The sequence below is a fragment of the Haliotis cracherodii genome, unplaced genomic scaffold (genome assembly GCF_022045235.1).
Source record: "Haliotis cracherodii isolate W230 unplaced genomic scaffold, xgHalCrac1.p SCAF_2, whole genome shotgun sequence".
In the NCBI taxonomy this organism is placed as follows: Eukaryota; Metazoa; Mollusca; class Gastropoda; order Lepetellida; family Haliotidae; genus Haliotis; species Haliotis cracherodii.
The window spans coordinates 37380973-37396558 of record NW_027266275.1 but is presented as its reverse complement, the minus strand read 5'-3'; the positions used below and the strand labels follow the sequence as shown (position 1 = coordinate 37396558).

At 41.5% G+C, this 15586-nt stretch overlaps 1 protein-coding gene across 3 annotated transcripts in view; it reads right to left on the bottom strand.

The window, feature by feature from the left end:
- Window positions 1-2442: 2442 nt before the first annotated feature.
- The window catches only part of LOC139468059 (filamin-A-like), a 48174-nt gene continuing 35030 nt past the window's right edge, over window positions 2443-15586 (bottom strand). The window contains exons 10-17 of one of the 3 annotated variants that reach the window (XM_071249759.1): window positions 15422-15523; window positions 14279-14416; window positions 12923-13053; window positions 11414-11702; window positions 10273-10488; window positions 8969-8989; window positions 4568-4759; window positions 2443-3272 (exon numbers count right to left, since the gene is read on the bottom strand). In XM_071249759.1, the coding sequence (XP_071105860.1) occupies window positions 3085-3272; window positions 4568-4759; window positions 8969-8989; window positions 10273-10488; window positions 11414-11702; window positions 12923-13053; window positions 14279-14416; window positions 15422-15523 (1277 nt within the window). In that variant the 3' untranslated portion in view covers window positions 2443-3084. Of the gene's footprint in view, window positions 3273-4567; window positions 4760-7838; window positions 7857-8968; window positions 8990-10272; window positions 10489-11413; window positions 11703-12922; window positions 13054-14278; window positions 14417-15421; window positions 15524-15586 lie in introns of all 3 variants that reach the window. The other 2 variants (XM_071249760.1, XM_071249761.1) reach the window with 2 other exon arrangements.

The window sequence follows — 15586 nt, the reverse complement described above, 5'->3', positions numbered from 1 at the left end:
GGTCCCCACGATAACAGATTACGGGTACACCTAAGGGGCGCAACTCTTTCCAGTCAATTGTCGCGCCTTATACAACTAGGACCCCTGCCTCTAGCTCCAACCTGAGAGTCGCGACAAGACGTTTACCAGAAACTGAACCAAGCTGGCCGTCCGTCTTCCTCGTTAATCTAATCTAATCTCGTTTACTAAATCTCCATTATGATCAATAGCCTTAACTCATTTGATACCATTGCTTCGCCCGGGAAGTGACGTAACCATCACCATATGTCTATCATCAAATTCATACAAATTTTCCCACGCCCAAGAACGTGATCTGATTGGACGGCTATTTTTAAGAGTCGCGTATATTCCGAATCGGAGCTATGGGGGCGAATGAGTCAAGGGTATTTATCATAACAGATATAGTAATAATACTCTGCATTAAAGACGATAGGCGTTGGTCGACTTGTCATACCTCTTATACTCCTCAAAATGTTTCTGGAGACGAGTGAGTGAGTGAGATGGGTTTAACGCCACTTTTAACGGTATTCCAGTAACATCACGGCGTTCCATCTTAATATGGGAGGATAGCTCGAAGTGATGCAGGTCTCAGACGTTTACCACTTCGCTGAAACCCACGAGCACGGGTATGGTGCTGACAAACCTAGAAACATAATCGGGGCGAACCGGGATTCGAACCCACAATCATAGGTTTCTCATCATCGCAACTCTGCACAGCGAACGTAAACCACGCGAATACTGTTACTCTTGTTACATTTACGTGTATTAATCTGTAGGACTTTGGACAATGCCCCATTACAATAATTGATCACAGAATCGTCGGTGACAAAACATCTTATATTCATACAAATATCCTCCAATATTCACGTCGAAAACGTCTAGAAAAGTTGCGACATTTCATCCATAAAAAGCACAAACGCACCCGTCCTCCACCATCTTCCCGAGGCAAGTATTCAAGTCGAGTTTCCACTCTTGCCGAACTGGAGTGGAATTTCGTGGCTTGGTCGTGGCCAGAAGCTATTACGAGTTATGTCCGTCATATTGACCAATCAAATTCAACCTCTCATATCATTTGCATTTGCTTCAAAATAAATGGCGGCCCATCAAGGTCTGCATTGTAAGAAAACGGATGTTACCTCGCGAAATGAATCAAATCACTTGAGTGATTGAGTATGGTTTTACGCCGCTTTTAGCAATATTCCAGCAATATCACGGCTGCAATCGTCCGAAATCCATATGTTGTTTAAGAACCGGATGTCTACCTCGTTACGCGATTTTGAATGGACTATGTGCGTAGACTCGTTAGTGCAGTCAAAATGAAACTCCACCCTTGTTCGGCAAAGGTGAAAACTGGACCTTTATAATCATTTAACGCCCTTGCCTCGGGAAGATGGTTGTTCATGAACTTAGTGTTGATCTGCACTGCCATACAATTCCGGACATCTATTGGACATTCCAAAATGTTCTTTTGTCCAGTTTTCAAATTTTGAATCGATAATTTTCAAAGTGTAGTCTGGAATGGAAGTCGCCAGTTTGAAACTTGTGCCGGATGGCTCGAGAGAGCTGCATGCTTACTGATTGGCTGATGTTGACTTCTTGTTAGTCATGCCATTGGTCAGGCAAAGTTCTTGAAAGGTCGTTCTGACGTGACCTGTATTGGGACGTCCTGAGATCTTTGTTTAGCGGTAGCGATCACTTAGATCCGATTTTGATGAGATTGTGGATGGAACAGAGTTAACACCTTTGAAGGTTTTTGGGTTTGTTTTTTTTTGGTGGTGGTGGTGGTGGAAGGGGTGCTTTCCCAATTCTTCATGGTGTTATATACCATATCATCTATTTCTTAACAACAGCGTACACTCTTCTACCCGACATTTATACAGAAACAGTACAGAATAAGAATGATAAGTGTGATTTTTATGTTAATAGTATCATGGGATAAAACGATGTCCAGCTTAGATGACTATAACACATTTACAATATGTAAGGGGCAACGGGTGGCCCTGTCGTCTAAGACGCCGCGATTCGCTGTGCAGAGTTGCGTCCCTTGGGCACGCAAGAAACCTATGATTGTGGGTTCGAATCCCGGTTCGCCCCGATTATGTTTCTACTTTGTCAGCACCATACCCGTGCTCGTGGGTTTCACCGAAGTGGTAAACCTCTGAGACCAGCATCACTTCGGGCTTTCCTCCCACGCCGTGATATATCTGGAATACTGTTAAAAGCGGCGTTAAACCAAACTCACTCACTCACAATATTTAAAACTCTTGTTCCGTTGTATATTCCACATTTTCGACTATGCCCACTTCGATCAGCCAGACTAGTTCCTGGCCCTTGAAACGTATAGCATGCCGTATAGACAGGTTACCAATCTGCAGTAATCCAACACTTAAGCACTGCCGACTCTCACAATAAGGATGGTTGTAAATATGAGACAGACACTGCTAATAGTCAACTATTTTATTATTTAAATGTCTTCTTACACAACAATCCACGCTGAAGGGAAGTACGTACATACACACATGAATGAGCCTTCACTTCAGGTTATAGAATGAATACACCAAGGACAGACTGAGGACACTTCAACAGTTCGCTGGCATGCTTTGTACATTTGGCACAAGGCTTTGAAGAAGACCATGTTTATTACCTGTATACTAATCTATTGGATTCATTACAATAATTTAGACATTAAAATAAGCTATGGAACAACTTCAGTGGTAAATAGGAACATAATTCATGCAAAATACACATCAAACTGCTTATCTTTATGTACATGCCGATAATCGTATTACATTATATTAATAGGCCGATCTCGTCCGAGTAACAACATGCATATATGCGACACATCACAGATAATTCTTTGAGAAAGATGATGGAAGTTTGAAATGAGATATGGAAATTGGCACGTTCAAATATGAAGCTGAATGACGAAACAGTAACATTTCTGCTGGAAGAAGGTGCAGGGTTGTGGGTAGGGAAACGGAAGGAAACTATTAGGGTCAGAGGTCGTTTCGTGGTAGGTCATGGCTGCTAAAGGTCAAGGACGTGGGCAACATGTTCCACCAGCAGAAGAATCAGAGGATCTGCTCATGTGCTGAGGCAGAAGGGGCTGCCGGGAATATCGTCATCGCCCCACTTGATCTGCAGTGTGTGCTCGCCGATCTCGATCACCTTGTAGCTCACCTGGTAGGTGGTGTTTGTCATCTTCTTTACAGACAGCTCGGGCTCGCACAACCCGTTGGGTCCAATCATGCCGACGCTAAGCATGGCCTGGCCTGGAATACACAAAACGCATTGCGTTAATTGACTAACCATTTGATATTTTGGGAGGGTGGTTTGTGTGGGGTTGCTGGTATATTAAAAAACATATTCTCTTCCAAAACAATTTCGTCTTGAAACGCGGACCATAAACAATACTCTCTCTCAAACAAAATCCCTCCCTCCTCCCACCCCTCTCACGTTTTTCACAAAAATAATTATTCCCGAAAGTACCGAGAAAAGTTTCTTGCCTCAGATTTTATAATACCAATTCATGCCTGAACATGTTAGAGGCCCTGCAAAATTTATGCTGTAAAGAAATAGGGCTCCCCTTTCAGTGAAAGAAATGGTAAGTTTTGAGTCCTTGACAGCAAGTTATTCTTTTAATAAAAATTGCATGTTCAAGTACTGGCTTCTTTGCCCCCAGACGCTGATGCCGGGGTGTTGTCATAGATCTTGCCGCCTGGATATCAAGCGGGATGCAAGTGCGCCTCAGACTGTCTATAACTTGCAGTGAAGATACGATGTAGTAGGTATCCATATTTTTTTTATTATTTTATTAAAACAAGACCACGAGTACTTAAAAAGCATTTACAAATTATATCTCTACTGTAGCCATTTCAAATAAAGAAATGGATGTTTTCATCTGAAATGTATCTAAACGGACTCATGTGATTCATGGTAAAAAGACGATAGAAAGGAACTTGGAGTGTTTCGCAGATTAAGGAGTTTATGAAAAGACAAACATTATCCACCTTTGACGAAAATCTACCGAGTATGTTTAATTACTGACATCTCACAATAGACTCGCGAGGGACACAAAGAGATGTGTATAAATGTTGATTTAATTGCACATTTGTTAAATGTAAAGAAAATACAAAGTATGTACCAGCAATCTACGTTTATCAAGATATAGCAATTGAACTAGTTTGGTTCCAAATGCGCTTTGAACAGTATTTCAGTTATAACTGAAGGGATGCACGTGTTAATGTTTACCACTCGGGTAAAACCCACATGCACAGATATGGTGAGACCCGTGAAGATCCGGGGTAGAATAGGTCAACAGCAACCTATGCTTGTCGTAAGAGGCGACTAACGGGATCGGGTGGTCAGGCTCTCTGACTTGGTTGATTCATGTCATCGTATCCTAATTGCGTGGATCGATGCTCATGATATGAAACACTGGATTATCTGGTCCAGACTCGATTATTTACAGACCGCCATCATATAGCTGGAATATTGCTGAGTGCAATCCAGATTTTTTTTACAGGCGGCGGGTTTTCCGCATTACAAACAACAAACAAATACATACCGGCATCCCTGACGTCTACAGAGATGTTGAGAAGTCTGTTGGTGAAGCATTTCTTCAGACCGTTCCCCTTGCAGGTGACCTTGCTTGCGTCCCCCCGGAACTTCTTGCTCACAGAGGCCCCGGGCTTCTTTTCGACCGTCTCCACCACCATGCTGGACTGTTCGTTGCCGGGAGCAGCTTTGCGGCCAGTACCTGCGACATGCTAGAGTGGTTAGACACTGGCGTATTGACTCCTTGTTCGCCTTGTGGTCTATCACCTTGCTTTACCTTGAGGGCTTTACAAAGTGGCACAACGACAGTATCCCTAACTACAATGATAATTTTGTCACCCGTGATATTAATTTTGATACTAGATTCATAAATGAACCCTAACTCGGACCAACATTAACGCATATGAGATTTGTCTAACCCCACGAGCATGTCAGAGTTTTGTGTACTTGTCCAATTTTATTGAAACTTAAAACTTTAGACGAACACGTTTCTTTGCTCCCAAAGGTTCGGTGAATGTTTTTAAGCTAAGACCATGGCCCAGTTTAGCAATAATAATGACTGCGTAGGTTCTAGGAATGGATTTAACATAACAAAAACAGAGGAACAAGTGAAAAGACGGCGAGTTCTCCATTAATTTATCCATAAACCGCAGAGAAGGTTAAGGTTGCATGGGTCAGTTCACCATGTCTATGCCACTTTGTCCTCTTGAAGATAAGGCAAGATAAGCAATGCGTGTTTTTCCTGTTGGACGCCTGTGTGCTGCACTAAAAAGGGAGGTAACTCTAATCACGAGTGGGAAAGAAGCGGTGTTAAAAGAAGTGTATTTGTACAAAAAACGTTTATTCAACACTAAAACGTAAGGATGGAGGAAACACATAGTATTATATTTAAAAAATTATCAACATATGTTAAATAATCAATTATGTAAATAGGTTTGGTAATTTCAAAACTGTTGAGAAAAACGTCTCTTTTGCCTAAGATTGCGAAGCTCTGTTATACCCTCGAAGGAAGACGTATGTATTTGGTGATGTCCTGTGATTACACTGTAGTTTAATACTACAAGCATTGAACATGTTAATGAAAAGCTGGAAGCAGCACTGAATGCGAGCTTGAATTAGTTAATCAGTTTTCAAAATGTAAAACAGCCAATGAAAACATTCCGCTTTTGCGTCATGATCTGAGAGCTGACGATGATCACCTTGTTGTTACAGTATTGTTTTAAAAGAATTTATCTCCCTGTCTTTGCCATAAATGTGTGAATAAAGCAATATTCTCGTCATATCACGGCGAGGGACATCAAATATGCTTCACACATTTTACCGTACGAGGGTCTTCGTCTTGTCAAGCAAGTGTTTTTACCATCCATTAACTCCAATCTCTCGATTTGCAACACGAAATCCTTACATAAAATCCTTGTTTACTGATTCTTTGATATGACGCGCAACGCCGAACGACTTTTGCCCCCCAAACCCCTTGTTTATTTGTCCTATGATACGTTTTAATAGCTAGACTGGAAATCGAACTGTTTCAGTTGTTAGGTTTCAGAGAGCAGAATTATCATGGAAACAGAGGTAAATTGACCTTAGATAAATAGTTAAAAAATAATGATATCGATAATACTAATTTAATAACCTTGGCTTGGAATCTGTCTCGACTAACTTGTCTATATGACCCTACCATGATGAGGAGCAGCAAATAAATCCGAGTCAACTAATAAACAAGCTTAAGTCAAATTTTCCATTTTTGCACACAAATGAAATACACGTGTTTATCCGTATGGACGATTACTGCTTTGAAAACATGGGTTGGAGGTATTGCTGATGTGTGATGGTAGATAATGGGTTGAGGTGCGTGATGTGTGAGTGAGTGAGTGAGTTGGGTTTAACGCCGAGTCAGCTTAATGTAGGTGGAAAGCCCGAAGTGATGCAGGTCCAAGACGTTTATCACTTTGGTGAAACCCACGGGTATGGTGCTGACAAACCTAGAAACATAATCGGGGAGAGTCGGCATTCGAACCCACGATCACAGGTTTCTGGCGTGCCCAAGGGACGCAACTCTGCACAGCGAGTTGCGGCGCCTCAGACGACTGGGCCCCCCGTGCCCCCTGATGTATTTGCGAAGGTAAGTAATGGGTTGGGGTGCGTTAGGTTTGACGTTGTGTGATATTGTGTGATGTGTGGTATTGTCTGATGACGTGATGTGTGAAAATCTGCTGTGTGATAGTGTGATGCTGCGTGATGGTAGGTAGGACTATAACTAATAAGAAGACATGACCGCACCCATTATACTATCCGGATAAACGAGTTTCCACTATATAATTGTCTCCCCGGGACCAAAGACATAATCTGAGAGAGTATGGTTTTACACCGCTTTCAGCAATATTCCAGCAATATCACGGCGGGGGACACCAGAAATGGGCCTCACACAGTGTCCCCATGTGGGGAATCGAACCCGGGCCTTCGGCGTGACGAGCGAACGCTTTAACCACTAGGCTACCCGACCGCCCCTGAACTGAGTAAACTTAACAAGAGACGACTGCATATTAAAATGATATTTACCTAGTTTTTATTGTAGCTGGGCTGTTTAGTGCAACCCTTCGCATGGGATTCGTTATTACGTGAATTACAGATTACTGAGAGGCACACGTTTTAATATATCATGCACAAGAATGTTATCAGCTTCTGTCTGGGTGTTTAAACAGCTGGTAATGAAGATCGTTTATTTGGTTATACATTCGGATAGGGAATCGAAAGGAGGTCAAAATAGTACAGGACTGTACAAAAATTACATTCCAAATTCCATGGAATGTTTTTATTAATAACCGGTTGGGATGCACGGGTTTGTTGATGACGAAACACAAAATCTCAACATTATTATATTGACACTCACTAATCTAGGGGAATTTCGAACATACCAACTTCAAGTCACTTCCTTGCCTAAAAACTACTTCAGAGATGAAAAAATAGTTCAACAAAAATATTTCCAAGACTTCAGCGTTCAAAGAGGAGTCGGGAAATCTAGTAACATTTTCATTAAAGGGACATGTTCATTTATTTCTGTTCACGTTCATAAAATGTATCACTTAAAGGCAGGGTGCACCTTATTTGTAATACAGATTACGTAAAATGAGCAGTTATTTACGTACTACAACAACTACAAATACGTATTAATATACTTGTTGTACAGTCATGCCTCATACGGGATTACAGAGAGAACATGCTCTGTTCAACACGGGTTAGCAACCGACGTCCACCTGGTTTGGATCGGCTCTTGATGTTACCTTTGCTGAAAGATCCATCTGGAAAACCAGATAAATTGGGGTGTACAGAGGTTCAGTGTGGGTTGGGAGAAAGGAAAAGTGAATAGTCCCCTTAAATCACAGAACAGGGCGTCTATATGATGCAGGCGTGCTAACAAGCCACCGCCATTTTGAATTGGTGTGGTTGCGCTGAATATTGCCGTTTTAAACGACCGAATGTTTGTTCTGTTCAAATGTCGTTTTCAATTTTACGTCATTTTTTAAATGAAAGATGAAATTTGAAACCATATAACATCGCCTGTAATCATCTTAAGCCATCGGGGAAAATTTCAAAGACATATTTTGTAGGCAGTACCTTTATTTGTTCAGGTTGTGAGCTAATTCAAAATGAGAATGATGCTTAAGATGTCTATAAAACAGCTTCTGTAACTGGTAACTTTTTATCGAGTCATCTTCTGGTAAACATACAGAGGCTGCCTGCAGTGTGATATGATCGAAAACAGGACAATTATGATCGTCACTTCATACATACAATACTTACCACACCTACTAATAGTTATATAGTATATTAGTATATACGACAATTATATTTTCCCATAAATGAGATACATAAGCAATCATTTCTTGTTTTTAAACGTTAAAACCTATCTACATTAGTTTTTATTTTAAAATGTGTATGACGAAAGCCATGCTGCTGTGTAGCACCGAGGCAAATATGATGCAAATATTATGCAGATGTGATATCTATCTATGTCATATCTTAGAAAGAAATATAGTGTTAGATTTCAGGCATAGAAGAGACAGGAGGATTAATAGGAAGCCATATCTAACCATGCATGTGTCTGTATCCATACCTGCATCGAGGAAGCGGTGATAATAAAATATAACTATGTTCCTTTGAGCCAAAAGGACAGATACAGAAGAGAAGCAAAGGCGATATATCAACTATATGTGTGTGTTTATGTGGCAGATTTCCTTTGAGTCTAGCTTGCAAGAGAAAGGCAAGGTCACCGTGAAGACATTTTGGATGACCTTGAACCAAGAGAGGTAACCATGCAGTGACGAGAAAGATATTTATAGACAGTCAGGACCGAGCAGTTGTCCCTGCAACCGCTACTGAAGAATATTGACATGTACAGAATGGTACTAACTCACAACCCCTTTCTTGTTGTCTGAAAAAGAGGTTCGTCAAACAATATATGGATTAATTCGTTACATATTTCAATAGATTGGTTTTACGTTGTATATTTGGATGCTTATCTATTTGTGGTGGATTGTCACAGGGATTGAATACATATATTGTGATGGCCCTAAACCTATTTACAGGTTTTAATGTATAGAGTAGACACGTGATTTAAGCCATTAGAGATTAACATGTTAGGAGATTTGACTGATGGTGAATGATTCGTTATGAATTCGACGAAAAAGGAAGAGTGGTTGAGCTTAGACCATCTGTATTATTTTGCATGTTTGATCTCCACACACAGCTTCAGAGAGCGAAAGAACTATAAAACAAAAAATTCAACCCTACTTTCATCTTAGATTACAAATAACCGGGGATGACTATTTGGTTTCCCAAAAAGATATAGAAATAAATCTGGCATCATATTTTAAAAAATAAACATTAAAGTGTTCACTGGACTTTAATATGAATGTGTTGTGGTTCCCAACCATTATGGTATTTCAGAGAAAGCAATTGTACGTCTTATTATGATTATGAAAAGTGCATGTGCTTATAAACGGAAAAAAACGGTGGACGTCAGGATTCAATAAAGGCAGAGTTTTCCTTTTTGAATATCCTTACGATAAAATACAGCTAGTATCTTTTTATTCAATGGAAATTCCGTTCATTAATTTCTAGAAAAGGATGTTTATTGAGTTGGGCGAATGGGTTGATATCATAATATTTATATTTGAGCGTGGCGGTAATTTTGGATCGAAGGGAGATGAAAAACGCGCCAAAAAATACAGACGGCCTTACATTAATACAGCAACAGGACAAGACGATACGTACAGGTCATGCTTAACACCACTGGTACCATTGTGGGATATCACACACATTAATAGACAACACAGACATAAGACGCATGACGATAATGTTTACAAAGACGACGATAACCAACCCACGTTCCTTGCAGCATACGGTGTATAAAAATGCATTAGTATTATAATTATGATCCTAATAAATTGTAAACACCCTCTTACTTAAAAAGATGACACTAAAATTTCGATAAAGTGAACATTCTAGTACACCAGCTTACAGTAAATGTATTTCACTTCTTATCTTTTATCTAACCAATGGTATCAATTAAATGTGCTATCAGTTCAGCTGTTTTGAAAAAAGTACTACTTTCACCCAACATTAACATTGAATTGGCTGCAGATTCCTGGACAATTGTATTCAATAACCCCTGCACCAACTCTACGAACTGTGTCATCAAAGGTCAGTGTTTACCTGTGGCCACAGCCTTCCAGGGACTGCCAGCGATGGGGATGTTGCCGTACTTGATGGTGATGAGATAGTCCCCAGCGCAGAAGGGAGTGTATATGAACTCGTATCCTTCGTCCACCTCCTTGCAACTGAGGGATACCTTGGAGGGTCCGTCAATGAAGACGGCCAAGAGGCCGGAGCCGGCACCGGCAGTCCTCACAATGAACTTGGCCTTCTGACCTGAAACATTGCAATCAGTATGTGTGTGTCTCTTGTAGTTTCAGATAAACAGTAGCATTGGATCGTGTATTCCAAGGGCGGCTTATTCCCCAAACGAGGCTTACATTATCATGATATATTTATGTCCTGACTGATCGTTATAACAACTGGTTTTGTTTTCAGAAAGGGAATTCCATTGTGACGTTTTTAGGTTACGCGTTATTTCAGGTCAGCCAGCATTTAGATAGAGACTTGTTGCCTCCTTTAAAGTCTAAATGGAGTGAGAGAGAGAGAGGACGTATGGTTTTGCACCGCTTTAGCGATATCGACTAATCTAATCTGGGATATTGTTTTGTAAAATATATTTGTTTCCTGAAAACACTGGGAAAGGTAGTTTGGCCTCATGTTTAACCCCAAAGAAAATATAGGTTTCTTGGTGAAAAAAGAATCCTGCTCCTCATTCCGGAGGTTGAACATTCTCTCACAAAAATATATTGATTCACTTGATACGTATGGTCTGTCGCGCAGACGACTATGCTTGTCATAAGAGGCGACAATGCTTGTCGTAAGAGGCGACTAACGGGATCGTTTCGTCAGGCTCGCTGACTTGGTTGATGCATGTCATCGTATCCCAATTGCGTGGATCGATAGTCATGATGTCAATCACTGGATTGTCTGGTCCAGACTCGATTATTTACAGATCGCCGCTATATAGCTGAAATATTGCTGAGCGCGGAGTTAAACAACACACAAACAAACAAACAAACAAACAAACACAGTCCTTGAACCATATTATTTGACTTCCGTCCAACCCAAGCTTTGATGCCATTGCCCAGGATAAGAGAATTCCCATCACGTTGGTGCTTATATTCAATTTAAATGTAGTTGCTTGTTTCTATCAAAATGGTATATTTTCAGACAAAACAAGCGGTCTATTGATACGTACTGCACTTGCAGATTTCAAGTCCATCGCCAGATCCGGTGACCATAGCTGGGTCAGCCGCAGTTGACCCCACCATGACCGCGAAGGGGCTATCAGGAATGTGGGCGTCATTCAGTTTAACATCGATGTAGTGGACGCCATTCTCCCTTGGGATGAAGCGGACGGCGTACAGTCCAGTGTCCATCTCCTGGATGAAGCAGTCATCGTGTCCACCAGATGGCGTTCTGACTGTTGAATGCAGGGAACCCTTAGCGCCATTGAAGTTCACTTGGAAGGTCGACGCGCGGTCCACCTGAAATGAGCAGTAGGTCAGGTGAGATAAAATGAGACCTCTTCAGAAAAGGTGTGTCTTAGCTGTGAGAGGCAAAATGTTACAAAACCATTAATTAGCACCAGGCAACCTTGAAGGGCTTCCTTGAGCCAAGCCATTTTCATACTACTGGTGTATATTGAATAAAGACACAATGAAGATAGCTTGCACACAGGACCTACACATTTCACAGTCATCTCGCAGCACTAAGATCACTTTGTGAAACTGTGCTTTGGAAACATCCTCCATTATTCGGTTAATTATGAATTATGTTTATGTTTCCATTCTATTATGATGAGTACCCTGCAGCTACTCTCCGCCATGGCATCGTTTTGAGTCTGACATGCGATTCCTTGAATAGCCATCCAATCAAATCAGACTGATGTGCGAGAGAAATTCTGCACCGATGATAGAGCTGGAGATGATCACTCCATAAATGAAGAGTTAGAAACGGGTCGAGGGGGCACATTATGATGGAATGGATAACAAATACGCTGGATATTCAAGGATTTTTGACTGCTTGAAGTATGTGCCTTTAGTGGTGAGGTGAAATGGGGTTTAACGTCGCGTTCAAGATTGTTGCATGTATATAGAGTGTGCGTGCGTGCGTGTGCGTGTACGTGTACAACGTATGCCGGTTTTATGGTTCTATCACATAGGTACCATGCTGCAGTTCCATCACATAGGTACCATGCCGCAGTTCTATGGATAGGTACCATGCCGCAGATCTATCACATAGGTACCATGCTGCAGTTCAATCACATAGGTACCATGCCGCAGTTCTCTCACAAAGGTACCATGCCGCAGTTCTCTCACATAGGTACCATGCCGCAGTTCCATCGCATAGGTACCATGCCGCATTTCTATGGCACAGGTACCATGCCGCAGTTTAATAGGGATACCCCACTCGACAAACTATACTGACATCGAGCCGACCAGTCCTGGATTTATCGCCTCAGTGGCGAACGCCAGCCTGGGTTACTGCAAGTACCATCTTTTAAGGTCTTTTGGCATGGCGTGGCGAGGGGATCAAACCACCGACTTTCAGCAATCCGCGCTGACGTTCTATCCACTACACCACAGCGGCAGTTGGTATATGAATAAATGTACATGTACATGTCTTCGTGATAGATGAAACAATATTTGTAATAATAACACAACATTTCATACTGCCCTGCAGCTAATGAACATGTAGTCCGTACCTGTAGGCCTCTATCCTTCAGAGCCTGAACAGTGACCTGTCTCGTGGCTCCGCTGTCGGGGGCGATGTTCACCATGAAGGGCGAGTTGGGGATGTGTTTTTCGTCGTACTTGATGTGGACACCGTACATGCCTAAATTGAACCATAATAAACTGAATTACCATAACAGCAGCGACTGCATTAGTAGATATTGTGGAAATCGTAACATCATAAACCAATGCTATATATGATGCATGGTGCAGGGAAATACTCATCATTCACTATGTGTTAAACTATGACTTAAATACATTACAGTGTGCGTATTCCCTTAGAATGCTCGGTGATCATGGGTATCAAGGTAACTAAATATACCTGCCAAGTGCCTGCCCTGTAGCCCGTGCCTACTTCCTTTTCTTTCTGGCTACTGAAAATAAGAACTACGTATGCTTGTCGTAAGAGGCGACCAACGGGATCGGGTGGTCAGGTTCGCTGACTTGATTGATGCATGTCATCGTATCCCCAATTGCGTGTATCGATGATCATGATGTCAAATAATGGATTGTCTGGTCCAGACTCGATTATTTACAGACCGCTGTCATATAACTGGAATATTGCTGAGTGCGGCGTTAAAGAACAAACAAACAAACAAACAAAACGTAGCCAATCTGCCTAGCTAAATTTTCTGCCGATTGAGCTACAATATATGAATCTTCCTCCCCAATCCCAAAGAGAAAATGTTCACTTGAAATATGAGACTGATTTTTATAAAACGGCAATATCCCTTGTTTTTCATATGTCACAACTTGCTTCTCGAGCGGTATCCGAATCATTTTGGGTTTTTTCAATTGTCAATCTTTCTGCTGAATTAATTTATATCTCCTCAGATTCAACCTTGTTGAAGCCTGAAATAAATTTCTTTCTCTGCTACCATGTCTACTTGTATTTGGTAGGATAACACAATTGGCTACTTCAATCTGAAATTGGCTGGTAAAACGGATTCAGCTAGCCCGGCTGGGTAGTGCTGTTGAAACCTGCACCCATGAATCCAGTACTTATTGCACAATCCGATGAATGAGCATCGAATGGTTAAACTGTAAGACCTGGCTGATTGTGTAACATTTTTCCAGATCGGTACTCATGGAATCATCTGCAGGTCGTTCTTGCCCCCCACCTATTGATTGCCGTGACTGAATTGGATGGGGTGGTCAGGCAGTGACCTGGGCGATTTCATGTCACCATGCCGCAATGGCGTTGACCGTTGCTGTGTTTCCAGTCACAAGTTTGTCTGGCCCAGGCTCTATTAGTTACAGGTCGCCAGGACAAGTCTGTAATATCGCCCACAACGGCTTTATAACACTAATCACTGAATAACACGCACCTGGTTTGTCAACTGTGAAACCGCATCCAATGAAACCGTTATCTCTGGGCTCCAGCTTGATATTTGCTTTAGAATTGCCTTCAATGGCTATGTTCATTGACCCAGGGCCTGCTTCTCTTGTGTAGATATTGAACACATCTATAAACAAAAACATCCATGTAACTGCATGCCATGCTTGTCTGTGTAACAAACCATTGCCTACTGAAAGTAAGTTTCACTCCCTGGTGCATTTGGGTCCATTCGGGTCCTTTCGGCTAATTCTGCTACCTCGAATCGACTCGGCAAATTCCGCTACCTACATGATAACTTGGGCAGCAAGGATACTGCTTGAAAATGTTCTTGTCTGCATAACAACAAATATATATATATATATACTTTGATTTGGAGAAGACATAAAGCAAGACTGAAAGACTTTTAACACTTATAATGTTTATAATTGTCACTTTTGTTTCCAGGATGTAATGTGCCATGGGATAGTCACGTGAACGAAACTTCCATTTGGAGTCCACAAAATGGCTGGCGGAAATGACGTAGACAATCCAAATTACTGTCATGGTAATGAACGGCAGTAAATGAAGCGTTCGTAAATGACCTATGTTGCAAAATCTTCCACATCTGTTATCAGTAGTTCGGAAAACCCAAATTATGGGTATACATAATTCATGTACATGTTGATTACTCAACAAACTTTCATCTACAGTATTGCAATGTTTTCATTATATTAGTAAATATACTAGTTCATATATGTGTATGGTCATAATTGATGGCATATTTCAGACTCTCTGAAAATATGAATCTATAACACCCTGTAGAACGCGCGAAGGACGCCTATGTTCATAGAATGCCAAGATATATGACACAAAAGGACGTCCATAAAACGCCAATATAACGCCCGGAGGACGCTTATAGAACGTCAAAAAGGCTCGTTGCATAACGCCTGTAGAAAGCACAGAGCACGCTAACATAACGTCAAACAAGACGCATCGTATAACGCCAGTAGAAAGCCCGAACGACACGTAAAGAACGTCAAAAAGGCACATAGTATAGCGTGTTTGGAACACGTATGACGCTCGGAGTACGCCTTCAGTACGCATGGGCGACTCCTGTTTACAGTTACAGTTGTATCATACTACATGTACGTACTTGGCAGTCCGACCTCTCCCCTCTCCAACCCAGGCCCGCCGACCTGAACCTTATGTGGTCCGCCCATATTCAGCTGACCAATAGAGTACGTGAACGGGCTTCCTGAAAACACAAGACACATTAATATGAGACCTGATCAGGACTAATTTGTCTTCAGTGTAGTCA